This window comes from Harmonia axyridis, chromosome 7, assembly GCF_914767665.1.
Source record: "Harmonia axyridis chromosome 7, icHarAxyr1.1, whole genome shotgun sequence".
Classification (NCBI taxonomy): domain Eukaryota; kingdom Metazoa; phylum Arthropoda; class Insecta; order Coleoptera; family Coccinellidae; genus Harmonia; species Harmonia axyridis.
In genome coordinates, this window is record NC_059507.1 from 2,705,526 (window position 1) to 2,729,918 (window position 24,393).

General features: G+C 33.8%; 2 protein-coding genes across 2 annotated transcripts; both read right to left on the reverse strand.

Annotated features, from left to right (window-relative positions):
• Window positions 1–851: 851 nt before the first annotated feature.
• On the reverse strand, window positions 852–8,452 carry LOC123684097 (O-acyltransferase like protein-like). The gene is made up of 13 exons (XM_045623224.1): window positions 8,242–8,452; window positions 7,734–7,969; window positions 6,189–6,391; window positions 6,054–6,130; window positions 5,182–5,378; window positions 4,820–4,992; window positions 3,448–3,616; window positions 2,842–3,029; window positions 2,264–2,363; window positions 2,008–2,188; window positions 1,556–1,698; window positions 1,045–1,156; window positions 852–977 (listed from the first exon to the last, which is right to left on the reverse strand). Exons 1-13 carry the CDS (start codon window positions 8,402–8,404, stop codon window positions 961–963), a joined length of 1,959 nt encoding a protein of 652 aa, XP_045479180.1. The 5' UTR covers window positions 8,405–8,452; the 3' UTR covers window positions 852–960.
• Window positions 8,453–8,799: 347 nt separating this feature from the next.
• On the reverse strand, window positions 8,800–23,577 carry LOC123684476. Its single transcript, XM_045623759.1, has 26 exons — window positions 23,183–23,577; window positions 22,788–22,999; window positions 22,264–22,451; window positions 22,145–22,212; window positions 20,437–20,627; window positions 20,061–20,221; window positions 19,672–19,837; window positions 19,434–19,618; window positions 19,204–19,330; window positions 17,969–18,152; window positions 17,676–17,818; window positions 17,313–17,421; window positions 17,187–17,259; window positions 15,859–16,166; window positions 13,638–13,837; window positions 13,336–13,568; window positions 13,184–13,254; window positions 12,750–12,949; window positions 12,526–12,689; window positions 12,264–12,432; window positions 11,876–12,057; window positions 11,342–11,462; window positions 11,074–11,257; window positions 10,822–10,964; window positions 9,048–9,156; window positions 8,800–8,993 (listed from the first exon to the last, which is right to left on the reverse strand). The coding sequence occupies exons 1-26, from the start codon at window positions 23,454–23,456 to the stop codon at window positions 8,887–8,889; spliced, it is 4,272 nt and encodes a 1,423-aa protein (XP_045479715.1). The 5' UTR covers window positions 23,457–23,577; the 3' UTR covers window positions 8,800–8,886.
• Window positions 23,578–24,393: the final 816 nt, after the last annotated feature.

The window sequence follows — 24,393 nt, forward strand, 5'->3', positions numbered from 1 at the left end:
TAGATTAGACTCACTGATGACAAAGTTTTGGTTGAATTCAATAATGTCCGGCCGGCAGTAAATACAAATCAAAAAACCTATAAACTTGAAATTTTCACAGTATGTTACTAATGTGTAAAATCCAACTAGGGGTTTTCCTGATAATTTTGAAATTACGCCTTCGATAGAAACAAAATTCTGCGTCATATATAGACAGTGGCGACGTCAGCTTTCAAGAATAGAGGGGACCAAAAAGGGCCCAGGATTTTTTGAGGGGGGCCAAGATTTCCAGGTCAATATAGTTTATGTTAAATTCATGGATATTAAATAACAATTTCAAGCTTCATACAAAATTTCATTTTGATCTGGTCACCAGAATGTAATTTGTCTACGAAGTTGAAAGTATCTACAGTGTTCGAAAATTGGATGAACAAAGAATAATGATAGGCTCCTTAGATGATTTCAAGAAAAAAGTCCAATAAATATGACGAAATCGATAGAATATACGACAAAACTACAAAAAACCAAAAAGTCTAGTACTTGACCAAAATTTTTTACATTTTTCTAAACTACTAGCCCTTTTCCAGAAAAAATATCACCCTGCAGATTTGTATTCAAAAATAGCATATCACATGATGAAAATTTCAAATTGGAATATCTATGCCAAATTTGAGTTGAATGTCTTGTGAAGAAAAGGTGCTATGAGAATAAAACTCGAAAAAATCACACCCTGTTTCTCGAAAACAAAGCGTTTGCTTGTAGAACTTTTTTAATGATCCGAGGAATCTATAATTCCTGGTATTTTTGAAAATTACTATTACAAATATGCTTACATCAACAATACTTTTGACAGGGGTAATATTAAATACCAATAAGTAAAAATATATTTATTTCAATCAATAAAAAATTCTTATAAGTCTAATAACTAATTGAGATACTTCTGAGTACATAATTTAAACACCTGGAATCATGCTTCTTCCATCATTTTTTCGGTGAATCTGAAATATAATATGAGATTCCATTACTCAATGAAATATTTGATCGATATTCAATTTCAACACCCACCTAATTTTCCAAACAGCATCTTGTTCAGGATGATCATCGGAGCTTCGAAGAGAAGGGTCCATATTGTAGCAACTAACATACTAGCAACAACATGGCCGCACGTCAAGTACAACTGAAAATAAACAAATAAAAAAATTAAATTCACCAGATAAAAACCTAAATTTGGTATCGAATTGATAAATTCAAATGGAATTAAATCTGGACTTATCGGTGGCCAAGCAAACATAACTCAGTGTAACTAGCGCCCTCTATAAGAAATCCTGATGAGAAATATCTTAAAATTTCCAATTTTCATTTGGTAATATGAAATGTATATACAGGATGTTCTAAACTGTGGATGGAACACTCTGTATAAGATTTGTAATGATGTTATCCAGTATGCATTGATTGGATTAATGAACATTTGGTACATTTCTTCAAGATGTCAATTATAATTTAAGCCTATGATTGTAATCATACGTTCGAAACTGAATGCACCATTTTTTTTAATATATTTTACAGTTTCACTCACCATAGTGTAGTCATTGACTAATTGGTATGTTCTTAGTGATCCAGAATAAAGAAAAATCACCATAAAATGAACAATATACATGCAATATGATAGCCTTGAGCCGATTTGAAAGCATGGAATGCTCAAAATATCATTGATTATACCTGAAAAGAATATTATATTGAGTATCCAAGAACGATAATTATTTTACCTATTGAAAGCAAATGTTTCCTCCCAGATCAGTAGTTATTAACGTGCATGATGAATATCATTGTGTTTTTAGCACGATCCTATATTTTATTACATAGTTTGAATCAATTAATTTTCACCTATTAGCTGAACAGCCAAAAGTGACGTATAAAAAAAGTGTTACATCGTCTCAATGTGACCACAAAAACGGTATGTGAAAACATAAATTTCAAGCTAATCACATCATCCAAAACATTGAGTACAAAGTTAAAAAATGTACACACCTCCATAACCAAAATGACAGGAGAAAACTATCCATAAAATACCAGCACTCCAAATTGGTCTTTGTAATGCGTAGAAGAAATTCGTTTTATCCACTGTTGGGTTCTGTACAACATCATGTAGGTAAAGAATGAGAAATACCATAACTGATAGAGTAATGATCCATGTCACTAAGTTGACAACCTGCAAATGATGAGAATGTAATTCTCAGCCTATTTTATTCATAATCACTCCACAAGGATAATAATTAAAACTAACCTTATTGATTTTGATATCTTTTCCCCTTAAAGTGTGCATTATTATTCCTCCAATTATACCTACTAAATAGTTGGATAGCCTCGAATGAGTGTCGTACTCACTGAAAAGGACAATTCATTATATCTAGTATCTGTAGCAAGCTACATTGCAAATTTAATTCATTCAATGAAACAAGAAAGTTGAGGAAAATCTGGGCGTACGCCAATGCGTATCTTCATGCCCCACGTTGGGCGCCACGACTCGAAATAAACGACTTTTCTCGGGCATTTTGAATTGTAACAAAGAGGTTACACATAATTTTGGCGCCCAACGTGGGGCACGAAGATACGCATTGGCGTACGCCCGGATTTTCCTCAACTTTCTTGTTTCGTTGAATATATTAAATTTGCAACGGTGAGAATTTTCAACCGATCGAAGACAATTGTTGTTGAAGAAAGGGACTACTCAAATTATGGAGATCATCTTCCGTTATTTGGTTGCGATGAAAAAGGTTCACCAATGTGAGGATTCATTTCGATATTAATAAAAAACGAGCACCTATATTTTAAGGATGGAAAATTGCGTAGTATTCAACTTACTTTGTGTAGTCATCAACAATATAGCGTATAGCTATAGTAAGTCCAACGCAGAATACTATCAAGCCACTCAGTGATGCAATGACTACTCGTAGATTTTTACGGAAATATAAAGCAGCAGGAATTAGAACTATTGGAGCGACAACGAACATTTGCATATCTGCAGATAAATACCAGGTTTGGAGATAGCACTGCAAAAAAGACAATAATAACACAGGAGAAAAAAAAATATTGTAACAATATCTACATAATGGCTGACTTCTCCTGAAGCCTTTAAAGAGACTAGACTACCCTGCTAACATCTATGCATCAAATACAAACGTTTTTCAAACATCAAGTTCTGATCTAGAACATACTGAGGTTTCAATGGCGTAGCTTACGTCCAGGAGAAGTTGCAGCCTCGGGAATATTATTCATTTTTTTTCGAGAATTTCAGATTTTTACCTATAATTTCTGAAATAATGTAATGATCGCCCAAATGCTAGCATTTGCGTGATTTACGTAATCAAATTCATTCAATTCAAGAAAGAGCCTTTCCCATTTACCTAACTATCCTCAATACTTTTCAAAAGGTAAAAAAAAAAAATTAAAATATCATCATGTTCTTACCATATCCTCAGCAGGACCGTAGTTTTGTATGTAAAGAAAATACTTCAACCAGATGTTTTTACAAGTATCATTCACGTAATTCACATATAAGTACCACATTGGGCCATTTCCCAGTGATTTAAAGAATGAAATAGAGACGAAAAAAAGTGCGGCGACGGCTGGAGTTAACCTGAAAAAAAAAACACTATCACTCTCCAAAAAAATCTATCATAAAATTGCAATCACTGTCAGAACAAACACTCAACAGTTTCTTTCGAAAATGATTGGAATTTCATAAAAGAGTTTGGCTTAATCCAAATTTGTGGCTTAATTTCAATGATCCTAATTTCAACTTCAATATGTTCACTCAAGGACGTGAATCTCTTTTTTAATGATTATAAAGGGTGTTTTTTTAGAGCTATATAACTTAAATAAATTGCAATAAAACAACGATGGATTATTCGATTGACATGAATTTTATTTATCCGCAAGATAATCTTGTGGCATTATATTTTAAATATGATTTCTGGCATATGACCGCCACGACTGGCTCGGATGTAGGTAGTCCAATATGGACGTCCAATTTTCGATGACTTTTTTCAACATTTGTGGTCGTATATCGGCAATAATGTTGTCTTCCAAATGGTTAAGGGTTTGTGGCTTATCCGCATAGACCAATGACTTTACATATCTCCACAGAAGGTAGTCTACAAGATCTTGGAGTCCAATTCACAGGTCCAAAACGTGAAATTAGGCGGTCACCAAACGTGTCTTTCAATAAATCGATTGTGGCACCAGCTGTGTGACATGTTGCGCCGTCTTGTTGGAACCACAGCTCCTGGAAATCATGGTTGTTCAATTCAGGAACGAAAAAGTTAGTAATCATGACTCTATACCGATCACCATTGACTGTACCGTTCTGGCCATCATCGTTTTTGAAGAAGTACGGACCAATGATTCCACCAGCCCGTAAAGCGCACCAAACAGTGAGTTTTTCTGGATGTAACGGTGTTTCGACATACAATTGAGGATTAGCTTCACTCTAAATGCGGCAGTTTTGTTTGTTGACGTAGCCATTCAACCAGGAGTGCGCTTCATCGCTAAAATGGACCTAGTGCGCGATACGTATTCCGCACAGAACCATTATTTTCAAAATAAAATTTCACTATTTGCAACCGTTGTTCAGGCGTGAGTCTATTCATGATGAATTGCCAAACCAAACTGAGAATAAATTACTTGACAGCTGTTAAATCGGTCACCATCTTGAACAGTAATGCCAACTTAAAGTTATATACCTCGAAAAAAAACACCCTTTATATATTCAACGAAAGAATAATAAAATATAAACTAAAATTTGCAGTGTAAAATTTCAAAATATATAATCTATACTCACCTTATATATCGATTCAAAATCATGAGAGGTATACCCTTGATTTGTGATGCAACTTCCACTCCTTTCATTTGTTTCATGTAGCCATAAGCCAGAAGCAGACCAGAGAGGAAGAAAAAGGTGTCTACCGCATAATGTCCAGCTTGTATATACTCTGAGTATAACTTTGTTTTCCACTGAAATTGATTTGAAATAAGATGACTGAGTTTGAGGAATCCGACATCATATTTTGGTATTTTCAAAATAGGTTAATTTCATTGATGGGCTTCTGCAAATATGGCCATTCAAAATATTGTTTACAAAATTTCTCATATGAATCGAACCTATTTTCAAAATTAGAAAAATTATTATAAAAAATAACTTGCCTCATCTACATCATCTTTATTCATTTGGGGAAAACTGGTACCAGAACTGAATGAATGACCTGCAATCACCCATATCATGCTTAGAAATCTAAGCCCATGGATACATTGAATTTGATCTGGATTACCCTTGCTTATGGTAATGAGCTTTTTACCATTATGAAAGGCTGAGAAAGCTTTTATCAACTCGTGAGGATCCACTGTTGAAAAAATAATACATAAATGATAAGAATAAAATACGAAGGAAATATACAGTATTTTTCTGCCACTAGTATTGGGTAGATAACATTATTTCTCTAATTCTGTGGTTATTCCGTTCATTCTTCCACATCTTGTAGAACAAAATCGTGCGAGAATATATCAGAAACGCACAGTTTTCATGGTTATATTTGATTATTATATGTTGGTATTTCGAACTTTCCGCCACGGCTTTATCTGTCAATTCATCAATTTGCCTTAAAGAAATCAGTTCTGCCAACCAACATTTTTCAATGCAAAAATCACTAAATGATATTTATGGAAATATTTCATTAATTTCAATGAAAATGCAATGAATTAGAGAAAATAATGTATAATACTCGTACAGAAGGCTCATTCTACCACTCGTTCATTCCAAAACTCGCCACTTCGTGGCTCGTTTTTGAATTTTCAACTCGTGGAAGAATATCAATGCCTTCTGCACTTGTATTATAAATAACTATGAAGAGTCTAAAAACTAATGGTCCTAGGGAATATTATACAGAGTTGAAAATTTCGTTCCTTACTTCATTCACACACTGTATATTGACATCTTGATATCCATCATTTATCCATTTTATTATTATTTTTGTACAATTATTGTAGATGTTTATTTTGAATTTGAATCATCCACTCACCTTCGTATTTGTTGTAAAACCAAACATGGTAAATTGTAGTACCAATTACCACCAGCAAAATCACACCAATACATATTCTAAAATTAATGCATCGATCTTAACTTACTACTATTGAATATTATTCAATAAACTCACGTGATAATTGTTTCGGAGACAGATAAATATGGCCCATCTTTTGTAAGACAATTACATTCTAAATCAACGACTGGGTAAATATATGGATTGAACACTTTCTTGAATTCTATTGGCGAACAAGCATCAGGAATACAGATTGATCCAGTCAAATATATTTTTTCATCTGATGGAGCCTCATATTTAACTACATTTTGGAATGAATCCTGTGAGAAAATGGAAGAAAATTAATGTACAGTGCATCCCATTTTGGGTGAGACAGCCAGGTTTCTCGCTTGTTATTTAAGATAGAGCCTTGCGGTTTTCACGTTCCTGTCCTACTTTTTCGTGAAACTCAAGTTGGTCTAATCAGATTGTGCATAACTGTTTCCGTTCAAAAGATACAGGGGGATTTTGGAAATTGATACTTTTCGGACACCTTCTTTATCTCCGAAGTTATTAGAAATAAAGCTGAGGTAAAAACTACACCTGAATCAGAATTCTGCGTAGAATCCAGTGGCGTACTCAATATTTTTTTTCGGGTAATGGTTTTGAAGATTCAACACAAACTTATGTTTTTTTTAATGGAACACCATGTGTATCATTACTTCGTTGAATTCGTTATTTTTTTCCCTTCAAAATGATATATGACACTATGTAGGTAGGATGTTCAGAAATGTTAAAAAAACACTAAAACATCAAATAATGATGATTTTTTGTTAATGGGCAATGGATTTCCCATAGAAAAGAAGAATCAATAATGATAACAATAATTTATAGCGATGACAGCTAGATCAGATTGGTTTTTTCCCTCCAATGCCTACTTGATAAAACAATGCTCCCAAATGCATAGTAGCCATAATAACAACAAGGATGTTTGTGTCATCAATGACCTACTACTTTTAAAAATCGAAAGTAATAATCCTCTTATTGAAACATAGAAAATTCATGGCCCATTTACAAAAAATCATCATTATTTGACGTTTTAGTGTTTTTTTAACATTTCTAAACATCCTACCTACATAGTATCATATATTATTTTGAAGGGAAAAAAATAACGAATTCAACGAAGTAATGATATATAGGGTGTTCCATTAAAAAAAATATAGGTTTGAGTTGAATCTTCAAAACCATACCCCGAAAAAAAATATTGAGTACGCCACTGGATAGGCTGAATGACAGTTCTCGAAATCCCCTCCTGGAATGCAGAAATACGTCTAATATTTCTACAATTATACAATCATTAGATTTTCTCATTGCAAAATAATCTACTTTGGAAAAACTTCAAGAAATTTTTCTTCAAAATGTTATAATCATTCAGAAATTTTCTGAATTTCATTTTCTTTCTCTCTTACCTTAATACAAAAAAAAATTCGAATATAAAAGTAAAAAATTTGTACCCTATAGAATTGACAATATTCTAATTAGAAGGAATCATCTGGTGAATTTTTGACAATTGTACTGAACACTCTGAACTTATTAAATGAATTTGATTCAACATAGCCTTTAGCTGTAAACATTTTTGTGTATACGATTGAACTAGTGCTTAGATCTCAACTTGATACTTACCAAATATGTTTTATTTGTCAATAAATGCATGGGATTATATTTTTCCATAATGAAAATCAATTCTTCTAAAGCACCCTTAGGAACAGCTGTTTCCCACTGAGTTGAACAATATTTTCCCAAAATATGAACATTATCCAAATTGTCGTCGATAGACAGACATAAATCATAATTTCCCAGATCCAACTGGCTTGTTGCAGTCAAACCATTCTTAAATATTCTCGAAGATGAATCCCAGACTGCCAGACAAAAACAAAAATTTCACGAAAGTTTTCAACGCACTGTATGAATAATATTTATTGTATGGATATTTTTAATTTGAGGTAGAGTATTCTACATAATTTGTAAATTCGAATATAAGTTTGAAAATTGGTTGTATAAAATATGATCCAAATTGAAACAAATATGAATGAAAGAATGAAGTTGAGTTTTAAGAAGGCTCAGACCAAAATATTATATGAATGACCCCCCCTCGAAAAATTTTATCCTGAAACACCTTGTATATACTCACATGTGAATAACAAATCATGACGTCTGCACAATGTTTTCAGTTGATTCGCACATTTTCCCTCAATATGAGATTCGACAACTTTCTTTAAACAATCTTCTTCGAAAAAAGAACTCACACAAAATACGAAATTAAAAAAAAATATAAATAAAATTAAAGATCTCATTTTGGCAACTTATCCACCTATTTGTCTGTTGTCTGGTTGTTTGAAAATTTTTAAACGAAGTTGGGTAATATGAATGATTTCTACTTTTGTAATCGATATCATGATAATAGGTTAAGTATCCAGTTTGTCTCTCTCTATTGTTCGTCTATTTTTTCGATGAAAGGATAATACGTCTTTTACTTTGATTTGTGGCAAATCTATGCCTATCTTTCAAATCTATACGCAATAAAGATATTTTTCCGTGAATCTTGATCTATTTGGATCAATGATCGAATTATTGATTCTGAATTTTTACTACAAGTTATGATTGTTAATATTCTGGCTGAATTATCTTGAAGATATATAAATGAAGAAAATATTCGTCTATTTTTTATTCAAGGAATATTTAAAAAAAATACAAATTGATGTTTATATTTCTTGATCAATACATTTGTAAATAATAATTATTCATCTACTGATCCTTCAAGTTCATCATTAAAACTTCATTCCACTTTTGTATTGCTATAGGTTTCAACGGGTAGAAACCACAGTTTATACCTTATAATTGCTCTCAGAGGATCTTGCTTCTCTTCAGACCCAACTTTTTCAACTGAAATCAATAATTATTGAATCTAGAAAAGCTGAAATGAAGTAGCGTTCTTACATCTTCGAAAAACTTTTTTTCCTAGCGTGATGATGGGAGCTTCAAACAGAAGTGTGAAACATGTGGCAACCATCACACTGAAGATTGTGTCTCCACAAAATTCATGGATCTGTGAATTTAAAATTTAATGAATTCATCTAAATATCAATGTTGGAGAGATGGTCCTTTGGACTTTCATGGGAAACTAATCATAGATTCGAATGTCAGATAATGATTTTCCCCCTAAAATATTCTCAGATCTCTAGAACTTCCGATTATGCCGGAAACAGACTACTTTCTAAATTCAAATGGCACACCTAGTAACGGGTTTTTTTTTACGAGGTATAAAACTTTAAGTTGGCATTACTGTTGAAGATGGTGACCGATTTAACAGCTGTCAAGTGATTTATTCTCAGTTTGGTTTGGCAATTCATCATGAATAGACTCGCGCCTGAACAACGCTTGCAAATAGTGCAATTTTATTTCGAAAATAATGGTTCTGTGCGGAATACATATCGCGCACTACGTCCATTTTATTTTGTTTAGCGATGAAGCGCACTTCTGGTTGAATGGCTACGTCAACAAACGAAACTGCCGCATTTGGAGTGAAGCTAATCCTCAAGTGTATGTCGAAACACCGTTACATCCAGAAAAACTGACTGTTTGGTGCGCTTTATGGGCTGGTGGAATCATTGGTCCGTACTTCTTCCAAAACGATGATGGCCAGAACGTTACACTCAATGGTGATCGGTATAGAGCCATGATTACTAACTTTTTCATTCCTGAATTGAACAACCATGATGTCCAGGAGCTGTGGTTCCAACAAGATGGCGCAACATGTCACACAGCTCGTGCCACAATCGATTTATTGAAAGACACGTTTGGTGACCGCCTAATTTCACGTTTTGGACCTGTGAATTGGCCTCCAAGATCTTGTGGTTTAACACCGCTAGACTACTTTCTGTGGGGCTATGTAAAGTCATTGGTCTATGCGGATAAGCCACAAACCCTTGACCATTTTGGAAGACAACATTCGCCGTGTTATTGCCGATATACGGCCACAAATGTTGGAAAAAGTCATCGAAAATTGGACGTCCATATTGGACTACATCCGAGCCAGCCGTGGCGGTCATATGCCAGAAATCATATTTAAAACGTAATGCCACAAGATTATCTTGCGGATAAATAAAATTCATGTCAATCGAATAATCCATCGTTGTTTTATTGCAATTTAAAGTTCTATAGCTCTAAAAAAAACACCCTTTATATTATTGAATCATTAGATAGCTTATTCGATGACAATTTCAGCAATATGCCGTAACTTGGGTTAAAATAAAACTCAACGGCTCATGAGTTGATGGGATTCTTGAGAAAAAATTTTTTTTTCGGAAAACCTTCGTACAAATTGTTGCGAAATATCGCTATTGACCCTTTACAAGATGAACAAGGTGAGTATCAAAGGTAGGTTTGAATTATCTATCAATTAATATATGAATCATAAGCGATAGATACAGAGCGCCAGACGAATTATTGTGCAATAAACAATTGATTACTTTTTGCTTATTGTTGATACTACGCAGATATTCGAATACAGGGCAGGCACAGGAAGTTTTTGGCGCTTCAAATAAAAAACTTTGATATATTGCTAGAATCTTTCATGGTTCTGGAAATTTCATCATCACAAAATTTCGCTTGGAGCAAAAATTTGTCATTCATGTCAGGCTCAGAAACATACATGAAAAAGACTTTGTGTGATACAGATTTAAATAATTCATAAATAAACAACATTACTCACCGCCCGTATGTTACTAAAATGATCAGTATGTCTCCTTCTTCCAGATATGACAAATAAAACGAGCATATGTATTAAAAATAAGCTGTACGTCAGTTTTGCTAAGAAGTTGAAAATAGACAAGGATAGGAACGTATTTACCATTCCTGAAAAGAATTTGGCATGAGCATTTGCTTTAACCTTTACACTTTTATGAAAAAAATGTACTTGAAAGGCATATCCTTCATTAGTTTATTTGTCAAAAGAATTACTCACCAGCATTTTTCGTAACACAGGCAAATATTATCCAGCATATAGTCAGAGCCCATAATGGCCTTCCAAAAGCATTGAAAAGGGCACTCAGTAAAGATTTATTTTCATGTCTTAAGAGGAAAACTTGACCAAAGACAATTCCATTCAGAATGACGAATGATAAAACCCATAAAATGTTTTTCAAATTCTGAAAAACAATATTGAAAAAAAAATCCTATAAAAGTTACAACACAAACACACATAGTGTTGATGGTAAGGTAATATAACTCACTTTTTCTATTGGAAAATCCTTGTCCTTATACTTAAAGATGAAATATCCAGTGGTAACACCTATCAACCAGACAGGCATTCTTAAAAATGTACTTTGGTAAACACTATTAACATATCTCAAGCTGAAAAAATGCCAATTTTATACTGTGATCAAAAGCTCTGATCAAGAGGTTAGTTTTTCATAGAACAGATCCAAATGACAATTGTTCTTCAATGTATTATAGTCCTAGAACTTTGTGAGACCTCTGAGAAGATTAATGCTTGTAGGAATTCTATTATGTATGTATGTATGTATGTTATGTTACTGTTTCCCATCACTACCTACTATTAATGATATATGATAAACCTAGACCAATTATATTCTTGTCGATAAAAACTTCAACTAAAGAAGCATAAAACTTATAAGCTGAAAAGTTTCCAATATTGTATGCGATTTCAACTCGATTTTATAGATTTTTTAAGTCTATTATACTTATACATATTTGTATGTTTATGCCTTAAATTTGAATAAGAACATTAGCAACCAAATACTTACTCTAAAATGAAATTATATCCATAGTAAAGAGTTATAATGAGAGTAGATATGGAAGAGCATATACCAAAAACAAACATCCAGTAGAATGTTTTCTTAGGATTCTTCTTGATAGAGAAGAAGATCAATGGGAACATGAAGTACAGTTGAGAATCCACTGATAGATACCATGACTGACCTATACACTGAAAATTTCAATCAGTTGTTAATGATTTTGGAAAATAACTAAAAATTAAAGATTTTCAGGCTCGAAAAATCCAAGGATGATGGTTTGAAAGCCTCTCCATCCAAAACGTGTCACTCTTTGGATGAGCTTTTGGGCTTAAATTCAATGAATATTTATTAAGTCCGAGAAAAAGTTATTCTAATGATTTATTTCTAATTAATATACCTGGTCTTGAAGAGTTAGGAAGTTATTGATATACAGTACATTCATCCATCCGTAAAAGAAACAGTTGAAAGCCATCTTTGCCGAAAAGGCCTGCCACAAGGGACCATCTGTAATATATTTCAAAACTGCTATATAGATCAATATAGTTGCTAACAGAGGAGGTGTTAATCTGTAATAAATTTGAAATAATATCATCATCATCATATCAACAACAACAAAAAATTGTGGATATATATTATTTATTTATGCAACTTCTACTTACCTGCATATCCTTATCATATAGAAAGAAACCATATTCACTTTAACATTTTTTATTTCTGTGTATCTCAAATAGATGTAAGACAAGAGTAGGCCACTTATTGTTAGAAATGAATCAACAGAAACAGTAGCACCTAGAACTGCCATATTCTCCAAATTATCTTTCCACTATAAAGGGAAAAAGTGTATCAAATTCCTTGTTATATTCTTGAGAAATAACAAACTCACCTCGAACAAAAATAAAGCATTCACATTGGGAAGAAAAGCGTTTATCAGAAATCGATGTCCCAGAAGTACCCACAACATGCTTAAAACTTTGAGACCATTAATGCTTGATATATTATCCTCCCCCACTTGTGTCGAGAATAACTTTGCAGCGCATCTTCTCAAAGAAAATGTACAGATATAACTGTACAAGCTCTTTTCATCTAAGAATTTAAAAAAATTGATGCAAATTACTGTACCTGTACCATGATTGTGATAGGTATATTTTAAAATGAATCATGGGTATGGAAATTTTTCAACTCATGGAAGAAGAATAGCCCTTCTCACAAAAAAAATGCAATTTGACAAATCTATTGAAAATTTAGAAAAATCGGGAATTTTGAAAATCTCTTGGCATCTTTTTAACTTTTGTATTTGTTGATCAAAGAAATACTCACCACCGTCAAAGTAGAAAATGTCGAAGATTGTTGCTGCAAACAGTGCACAAAAATATAGTCCAAATCCTAAGCTGGAATTACAAAATAATTCGCATGGGTTCAAGCTTCAATATTGTTTCAAATATATATAATTCCTCCATGTCGATACTCACAATATAAATGGTTCTACTCCAAAACTAAATCTTGGCTTGTCTTTGTAATCACATAGTAGGTCATTGAATTCCACATCTACGGGCAGAGAAAAACTCATTTCTATGTAACTCCAAATAGTTTGTATATTTTCCAAAGAACAGGAAGAAGGCAGGCATAATCCATATGACATTTTGAGAAACTTAGAATTTCTACGAAGAAATTTTATAGCTTTGGTGTTCACGTAGCTTGATATCTGAAATATAGAAAAGGTAAGGCAGTTTCACAAAGCATGGAATTGAAAATCTAAATCATTCAGACTCACTTTCGATGGATCGTAAAAAAATTTGAATTCTGATGACACTTCTGTGGCGTTTTTTGGACTGATGAAAATACTGCAGTACTGGCCTGTTATTTTTCGTCCATCGCTTTCTTCCTGAATATCTAGACACTCATCGAAATTTCCAATTTGATGGATATTACCAACTAACAAACCTGATCCAATCTTGGCACTTGCATCAATCACTGAAAGTTTATTTGTTAAATGATTTTGGATTTCACTCAACTTATTAAAAATACTGCAAATTTACACAATGGTTTAATTTTTCTTTTTGAGTGCGAAACATCTAGATAAGCGAAGAAAAAATGACCTGTAAGGAAGAACTATGAGAGAGAGCTTTTTGTGGTAAAGAATATTGTATTGAATATACTGCTCCATAAAAGTTAAGGAAGTTCAAGAATTTTGTGACCGTTTCAAAAGTTGACGATTCTTGTCAACCATATGTTCATTCATGAAAGATAAAAAGTATACTCATAATGTTTTGGATGAGTTCTCGTTTTACGTTCTTACAGTTAACTTTGATTCAAATCTGAAAATTTGTTTTGCAATAATGCCTAGACGTAAACTTAGTGCGAATGAAGTCAATAACCGAGAAGTGAACACACACCTAAGATCTACCACTCTTATATAGGGTGTTTTCTTTCGAGGTATATAACTTTAAGTTGGCATTACTGTTCAAGATGGCGACCGATTTAACAGTTGTCAAGTGATTTATCTTCAGTTTGGTCTGACAATTCACCATGAATAGACTCACGCCTAAACAAAGCTTGCAAATAGTGCAATTTTATTTCGAAAATAATGGTTGTGTGCGGAATACGTATCGAGCACTACGGCCATTTTATTTTGTTTAGCGATGAAGCGTACTTCTGGTTGAATGGCTACGTCAACAAACAGAACTGCCGCATTTGGAGTGAAGCTAATCCTCAAGTGTATGTCGAAACACCGTTACATCCAGAAAAACTGACTGTTTGGTGCGCTTTATGGGATGGTGGAATCGTACTTCTTCAAAAACGATGATGGCCAGAACGTTACAGCCAATGGTGATCGGTATAGAGCCATGATTACTAACTTTTTCATTCTTGAATTGAACAACCATGATGCCCAGGAGCTGTGGTTCCAACAAGACGGCGCAACATGTCACACAGCTCGTGCCACAATCGATTTATTGAAAGACACGTTTGGTGACCGCCTAATTTCACGTTTTTTACCTTTGAATTGGCCTCCAAGATCTTGTGATTTATCATCGTTAGACTACTTTCTGTGGGGCTATGTAAAGTCATTGGTCTATGCGGATAAGCCACAAACCCTTGACCATTTGGAAGACAGCATTCGCCGTGTTATTGCCGATATACGGTCACAAATGTTGGGAAAAGTCATCGAAAATTGGACGTCCAGATTGGACTACATCCGAGCCAGCCGTGGCGGTCATATGCCAGAAATCATATTTAAAATGTAATGCCACAAGATTATCTTGCGGATAATCAAAATTCATGTCAATCGAATAATCCATCGTTGTTTTATTACAATTTAAAGTTCTATAGCTTTAAAAAAAACACCCTTTATAAGATCGGTTTTTGAATCTGACTGTGCCTACAATTGTTGCATATATAAAGAAATAGATCTGACAGAAAAAAATCTGAAAGCTTTTGACAGATTTTTGGATGAGCAATTCTTTGAGGCGTTCAGGTTTAATACCATAAGATATAAAAAAATCAATCTTTCTGAATCATATTTTGCGATATAAATTTGCTTGGCTGATACTTATATAATATAGACTTTCATCATTCATTATAACAATGAATGAACAAACTTATCAATATTTGAAGGGCCGTCTAATACTATTAAGTTTGATTACAAATTCCAACTCAATCTCCTCAAAATTCAAAAATTACAGATATCGTGCTGAAGAGATAATATATCTAGGTGAACACCTTATCTTAGGTTTAGGTACAAATCGAATTTATCGGAAATTGATTTATTACGTCGACTTTAAGACTTGTAGATATCACTTTTAAATCAATTCACTGATTACGGAGGAATCAATCTATAAAATTTCCTATAAAAACAGATCATATCAATTTAAAATCGATTATCGCATCTCTGAAATACGATACATATATTTTTGGGTGATGTGAAAATAATAAGAATTGCAACATTTCTTATACTTGAATTGAAAAGCTCCAATATTCCAATTCTGAATACTCACTTTGTAAAGCCCATTTCTTTCTTGTAATTATATCATGTATAAGTAATTTCAAATCCTTTCCGCAATCTGTGTTTATCAAAGTGTCATCAACCACATTTTCCAGTTTCCTCAAAACTATGCTGATGGTGTGCTTAATGAATCTTGCAGATTCAACAGTTGAGAAATCATTCATAGAAACATGGAGTAAAACGTAGAATATAACGAGTTTTAGATTCATGTCTATATAGGTAGATAATACTTTGTTTATGTTGAGTATTTTCTTCGTACTTTGAGTTTTCGATAGTAAAAAGTCATTAATAGGGACCTCTTATCAGTGGTAGGCACATTTAAAAATTTATCATGAAATGAGTATTATGTCACAAACAATTAATATGCTGGTAACATGTGTGCAGATTAGGATATTTTCAATAAACCCATACCAAGTGTTGAAACAAAGAATTTTTTGGACGACCCATATACAGGGTGTCCCGTAAAGACCACGTCAAACCGAGGGAGAATGTAGATCAAAGGATAACCCACCTGCTATGACAAAACTCCCATTATAAAAGTCTTACCGTTTCCGAAATATTTTTTTTTTGTTGGAAAATGATGAATTTTTGCCCCTTCCCATAGTTTGTGCTTACGGTTGGTACAATTTTACATCTTTTTGGTTAATTTTTTCAGTAAAATATTGCTGAAGAATGATTCCAACGTTTACATTGAAAACATCCTCCGAACATTTTAAAGGGTGGCTATGAGAAATATTTTTATTGGAAATTTTGGTAGTGGATTATTTTGTTCATGAAGTTTAGCCCATCGTAGTGGAAACAAAATGTACCGAGCTACTGCTGCACATTACACCAATAAATTGTCTATTTTATAGTGATTTCAAAAAGGTATCACACAAGTAATTTGTTATGATATGGCTATTTTTATCCAAATGGGTACGTTTCTGACAAAATCAAGTTTGTCAATTCTGTTGAGAAATCTTCGATGTTGCATTACTTAGTGAACAATGGCAATTGTTTACGTGCGAAAATATTACTCGCATAATTATTCACCTCAACGAAATTCAATTTTGCCGGCAAATTTTGCGAAAACATCATGCAGATCTAGATTTTTTTGACGTGGTCTTTACGGGACACTCTGTATAGGATGTTCTAGAGTACCATATCAAACTCATCAGTTCAACACATCTTAACGCCCCAGCAATGCTCAAAATGATTGCTAGAAGAAGGATAATGAAACATCTTATAGTCCAAAATATTTAATAAGTTAACATTCAATTAAGATAGTAAGTTATATTCTACAATAATTCTATCCAGTAATAACAAAAATCGCTCAACTACTTAACAATAACAGTCTCACAGCTTCCATTCGAATCATTCTTATCCATGGACAGTTTTTTTTTATCCCCTTTATCTGCAATTACAAAAAATGTTTAATATTGTAACTGAGGAGGTTAGAAAATTTACCTTTAGGTAAGAAGATTTTCTCTAAGGCAATAACGGGTGATTCAAATGCTAATGTCCATATAACAGCCACTAAAAGTATTATCGGGTAATCACCTAGTGCCTCATGGATCTGAAAAACATAAGGACATGACCATGAAATAATTATACACATGGTCCCAAATTCGAGTTTAAAATTGGTGAATGTGTGGGATTGATTTTTTTTTCTTTTGAACAAATTAGGGCTTTTAATTCGACAATGTTAACAACTTCCGAAAGTGTCATGGTATTAGGATGAATGTTGTAGTAATGCATAAAGGACAAACATTTTACAATTGCTTTTACATGAAATATATCATTGGTTTTATTTCAATGGGTTATACTCACAACGTTGAAGTTGCTGAGAAATATTGGCATCCTTATTTTGGCCAGAATACTGACAGTCACCATCATATGAACCAAATATACTGCATAGTTGATCCTAATGAGTACATTGAATAGGGGACAAGATAAAAAGGTATTTATGATGCCTGAAAAAGTTTAAATACTTGAGTTGAATACATTGAAGGAATACTCTACACGTTCTTGGGAGGATATGACTTTGAATGAGGCTCAAGCAATTTTTTTTTGATGAAGAAAGCACCATCGAAATTAAATAAAAACAATTTGAAACTTCTTACCTCCATAGCCGAAGACGCACAGCAGTATAACAATACAGACTGCTGCTCCCCAAACAGATCTTGCAAACGTGTTGTAAATAGCTGAATACCACACGTCGTATTCATTGTCGTGGTAAACCTTCTGAACGAGCAATACCAACAATAGTGAACCCACAGAGATGATCCATAGCAACAAAACTAAAAACTGGAAAAAAAATGGAATTCAATTTTTTTAATTGTGGAACATATAATGGGTGTTTTTTTTCAAGGTATATAACTTTAAGTTGGCATTACTCTTCAAGATGGCGACCGATTTAACAGCTGTCAAGTGATTTATTCTCAGTTTGGTTTGGCAATTCATCATCAATAGACTCACGCCTGAACAACGCTTGTAAATAGTGCAATTTCATTTCGAAAATAATGGTTCTGTGCGGAATACGTATCGCGCACTACGTCCATTTTATTTTGTTTAGCGATTAAGCGCACTTCTGGTTGAATAGCTACGTCAACAAACAAAACTGCCGCATTTGGAGTGAAGCTAATCCTCAAGTGTATGTCGAAACACCGTTACATCCAGAAAAACTAACTGTTTGGTGCGCTTTATGGGATGGTGGAATCATTGGTCCGTACTTCTTCAAAAACGATGATGGCCAGAAAGTTACAGTCAATGGTGATCGGTATAGAGCCATGGTTACTAACTTTTTCATTCCTGAATTGTACAACCATGATGTCTAGGAGCTGTGGTTCCAACAAGACAGCGCAACATGTCACACAGCTCGTGCCACAATCCATTTATTGAAAGACACGTTTGGTGACCGCCTAATTTCACGTTTTGGACCTAAGAATTGGCCTCCAAGATCTTGTGATTTAACACCGCTAGACTTCTTTCTGTGGGGCTATGTGAAGTCATTGATCTATGAGGATAAGCCACAAACCCTTGACCATTTGGAAGACAACATTCGCCGTGTTATTGCCGATATACGGCCACAAATGTCATCGAAAATTAGACGTCCAGATTGGACTACATCCGAGCCAGGCGTGGCGGTCATATGCCAGAAATCATATTTAAAATGTAATGCCACAAGATTATCTTGCAGATAAATAAAATTCATATAAATCGAATAATTCATCGTTGTTTAATTGCAATTTAAAGTTCTATAGCTCTAAAAAAAAAACACCCTTCACATGAATTTTCTCATAAGAGATGTATAAGACATGTGCTTCTTCATCATGTAAGTAATATAATCATTACCTACCTTGTTGATATGAAAAGGTCGTCCTCTATTTTTTGCAATGAAGTATCCTGTTATAGCTCCAAGCATCCAAGGTGCTACACGTATGTGCGTTGGAGTGTACAAAGTCTTGTATTCCTCAGGGTTCTGACTGGTGATTGAAAAAAAATGAGAATATCAGTTTAGTTTCTTCCCTTCACTTCAAGTACGAAAATTGTACGAAATCATACTTACAATCAGCTAAGTATACTCACTGCAAATATGTTGCACCTAAGTTTTTCTGCCAAGTTGCTTCAAAGGCGGCACACATCGACAACAATACTATCAAAATCATCGAGGTGACTGTTGCTTTCGGGTATTTCGTCAAAGGTATCAGTAAAATAGGTGACAACATATAAAGTTGTGTATCGACAGCCAAATACCACGAGTGTACAGCACACTTAAAATAAATATTGGTAATATTAGGCAAATTTTGATCTACGTGTGCCTTACCATATTATTTGGATTCCAATAGTTCTCAATGTACAGAATCGTGGTCCACCAATATTCCCTGCATGTTACGCCCAAATAATCGTCTAGTAGAGCGAACGGTTCGTATTGAAATAAATTTACCATGGTACAGTAAAAGAGCACAACCATGATTAAAGAAGGTGTTAGTCTGAAAAAAAATTGAATTAATTTTTAGCCCTAGAATTGTTACCGTCAAAGGCTGCGTAATATAGACTCAAACCCAACCTTTAGAGATTAGAGGTGTATTAGGCAGGGACCACTTAGTTTCGTATCGAGTATATTACCGATCTAAGACAATTGATTTTTATCTGAGATGGATATTTCTTAACGTTTTGAACTATCTTGAACTTATTCAAGAAGGAATAGCCTACCTCAAGAACCTGTGTACATAGAACATTCCCCAGTGAATTGATTGGCCTTTTTCGTTAATTCTCATGAACAAATAGACTACTAATAAGCCACTTATCGTGAAGAAGGTATCAACAGCGAAACCCAATCCGATGAAGATATAGTTATACCAAGTTGCCATCCACTGAAATTAAAAAATAGGCATATTATTAAGCAAGGTTTGAAAACTACATATCATCAATGCAGATTTTTTTGCAGGGATTCTCGCTATACAAGTTATATGAGAAGTAATCGAATCAACAGTAACTAATTTTCCAGAAACTTTTTCAAGATAGGTTCCTAATGACTTGAAGTCTAGGACAAGGATGGTATTTCAAATGAGGAATCAAAGAGGCTTACACTTTCCAAAACAATTGTATTCACTGCTGGCATTCCATTTGTCATGATGAGCCTGTGACCCAAAATTATCAGCATCATACTTAGCACTCTCAATCCATTCAAACAAAGCAAAGAGTCTTCGCCTGTTTTGGAGTAGAAGAGCTTTTTTCCATTTGTATAAACTGAGAAGCATCTGAGAATGGAGTTGTTATCTGTTATAATTCAAAATAATGATGATTAAATATATGTATAAACTATAATATCGTAATGAGTCAGTTTGGGTTCAAATTAATTGCAGGAAGCTGATTGTTTGGTGTGTCATTAGGACATATTTGAGTAGTATTATACCAAGCTTTGAAAGTTGTTTGGGGCGGCTCTACAACTTTTTTTTATTATACATTCTCAAGGGGCTGGCTATAACAGAGTATCTACTAGCAAAAATAAAGCTAAAATTAGGGAAAGTAGTAATAGAGTAACGTGATAATAGTTCCTGCAAATATATTTGGACCTAAGGGCACTTTTGAATGATTGTAAAGGGTGTTTTTTTAAGAGCCATAGAGCTTCAAATTGCAATAAAACAACGATGGATTATTCGATTGACATGAATTTTATTTATCCGCAAGATAATCTTGTGGCATTACTTTTTAAATATGATTTCTGGCATATGACCGCCACGGCTGGCTCGGATGTAGTCCAATCTGGACGTCCAATTTTCGATGACTTTTTCCAACATTTGTGGCCGTATATCGGCAATAACACGGCGAATGTTGTCTTCCAAATGGTCAAGGGTTTGTGGCTTATCCGCATAGACCAATGACTTTACATAGCCCCACAGAAAGTAGTCTAGCGGTGTTAAATCACAAGATCTTGGAGGCCAATTCACAGGTCCAAAACGTGAAATTAGGCGGTCACCAAACGTGTCTTTCAATAAATCGATTGTGGCACGAGCTGTGGGACATGTTGCGCCGTTTTGTTGCTCAACCACAGCTCCTGGACATCATGGTTGTTCAATTCAGGAATGAAAAAGTTAGTAATCAAGCTCTATACCGATCACCATTGACTGTAACGTTCTGGCCATCATCGTTTTTGAAGAAGTACGGACCAATGATTCCACCATCAGCCCATAAAGCTCACCAAACAGTCAGTTTTTCTGGATGTAAAGGTGTTTCGACATACACTTGAGGATTAGCTTCACTCTAAATGCGGCAATTTTGTTTGTTGACGTAGCCATTCAACCAGAAGTACGCTTCATCGTGAAACAAACTAAAATAGTGCGCGATACGTATTCCGCACAGAACCATTATTTTCAAAATAAAATTGCACTATTTGGAAGCGTTGTTCAGACGTGTGTCTATTCATGATGAATTGCCAAACCAAACTGAAAATAAATCACTTGAACAGTAATGCCAACTTGAAGTTATATACCCCGAAAAAAAGCACCCTTTAGTATTATTAATTTAGTATTGACATGACGTCGCACCTAATGATATTTTAGTATTAATCAAAAACTTCTTGTTACGACTTGAAGAGTTCATATGTTGAAAATAATTCTCAAATACAATCGAATTTTCAAAAAATCAAAGAGTAAAAATATTTTTACAACCAATTGTTGATGTTGATTTATGGTGAAACTAGGAAAACATTCAGTCTGGCAACGAAGCTAAAAAACGTTTTATGACTTCGTGGCACTGCTAAAATTACTGGAATATATCATTATAAGTGAATTTACCTGTAGAATCAACGATATCCACCACTGTCCCCAGTATAAGTAACAGCCCAAAAATAGAAAATATAAATCTGAAATTACAAATTAATAAAATTCATCGCACAAAAAGAAATCATACTCACAAGCCTATAATACTTCTGGTTGGTAAAGGAGCCTCTGTATCTTTAGAAGAACAGAATTTTTCTATGAACGTCATTCGAATTGGTAGAATTCCTGGAAATAATGCATCGCTGATATTTTGAAGATCTCTTGTGGTACATCCAGAAGGCACACATAAACCAAAGGTCATTCCAATTTCAGTAAAGTCAAACTGAAATGTATAACCACACCAAATTTCTTTAAAATCCCATAACAAATGAATGAACTGAGGCTGTTAGAAGAATATGCGAATACACATACCGACAGACTGACTGAGAGCACTATCAAAGTTTTTCAGGATGGTCAACAATTGAGTAATGAGTGTAACATTTGGGAAATTGTTGATTTTAAATTTGGATGAATAAAGGTTTATATTATATTTACGATGGCCACATATACATTTATTATTAATATTATATTCATTATTATTTTGTGTTTCTTTGTCCAATTCCCGGAATATAATAAAATGGCAGGATCTAACAACTAAAGTAAGAGTTGAAAGAATTACCTCTTTAGCTGCTGCTAATAAATTATCGTCAAAAATGTCAAAATCAACTGAGCTTCTTCCTAAAGTAACTGCAGTATTGCAATATTGTCCTTTTATGTCTGTTTTTAGGCTTTCATCAAAGTGTTGTATCTCGGTACATTCTTCGTAATTTCCGAAACTAAGGATATTTCCAAACAAAATACCTGGTGGAAATTTCGCTGAAGAGTCCAACACTGAAAAATTCGTTGAAACTCAATAAATAAGTTTTGGTGAAAGGTTATTTTTAAAAGTAACTAGGAAGAAAAAGTGAAAGAATTAAGATGTTTCGACAGTGGGTAAAGTTTGAGTGAATATCGGGATGCTTTTAAGTATAGGAAAAGAGTATTCAATTTAAATATTGACCAAATTTTACTTACTCTGTACGGCCCATAGTTCTTTATTTTCGATACCTTCAACAACAGACCGAATTTGTCGGAAACAAGCAGAATCAATATCCAACGACTCCTTCAAAAGTTGGCTTGCCTCATTATATTTTTCATAAAAAGACAGTAGGTTGGAAACTGATATTGTATTCTCTAATTGCGTGTTATTCGACAATTTTGAAATTGTCTCCAAAATGTTTGGGCTCACACTCTGACTCTTGGACGATGTTAAAGAAACCAATATAACAAGGGCAAAAACCAACTTCATTTTCGATTAATTTGAAAACCAGCCCATCAGCATCACTCAAACAGTACAAGCACCTGTTTCATTTATATGTTTATCAGGACAAAAGGAAATTTCAACACATTCTATTTGATCAATTTCTCGTCGAAGATAACAATTAATCGTATTATTTTCATAAGAACCCAACAATAGACGAAATTTTTTTGACGTGCTGGGCAAACAACAATTTTCCTAAACAAGCAGAAGGAGGCAGAGTGCATGCCTGATTAAATGAGATGACTCCATAGATATTAATAGAAAACTAATGTAATTTTTCTTGAATTTTATGTCTAACATACTTGGAAAATCCTGTTTAGAATTAAGTAAAATATAATAAGGCTTATTTGACAATAGATGCTCCTCAAATATTGCCAAAATGAACACATGATATTCTAGTCAACTTGTCATGTGTAGTAAATAACATCTCTATGCGCTGTTTTCATATATGAAATTCAAATAGCCTATGAGATTGCTTTAAAAAATCAAGAAAATCACTCATTCACTCGACATGTGCTACACACAACCTAAATTTGAACCTAGATCAATCTGTTGTAATGGAAATATGTACTGGACATTTTTTTTTCGAAATGCTGCTTAAATGTTTGGATCCTAGTGGCACGATCAAAATGAAATTCTTGATATTGTTATTTTTCTTTGAATTTCTGTTGTTCTAGTGACGCGATTAACATGAAATTTTGCACGTGGCTTCAGACTGTTTTTCTACATCTGCATGCAGAATTCACATAAACCGAATTCAAAATTATGAGGAAGACAATATTTCGAACGGTCATATTCAAGGAACCCCTAGTTGGATTTTGCTCGTTAACGAACTCAACATTGGAAATCCAAACCTCTCCTCAAAATTTCAAGTTTCTGGGATCTTCCATTCGAAAATAATCGTGTTTACGGCCGGACGGAGAAC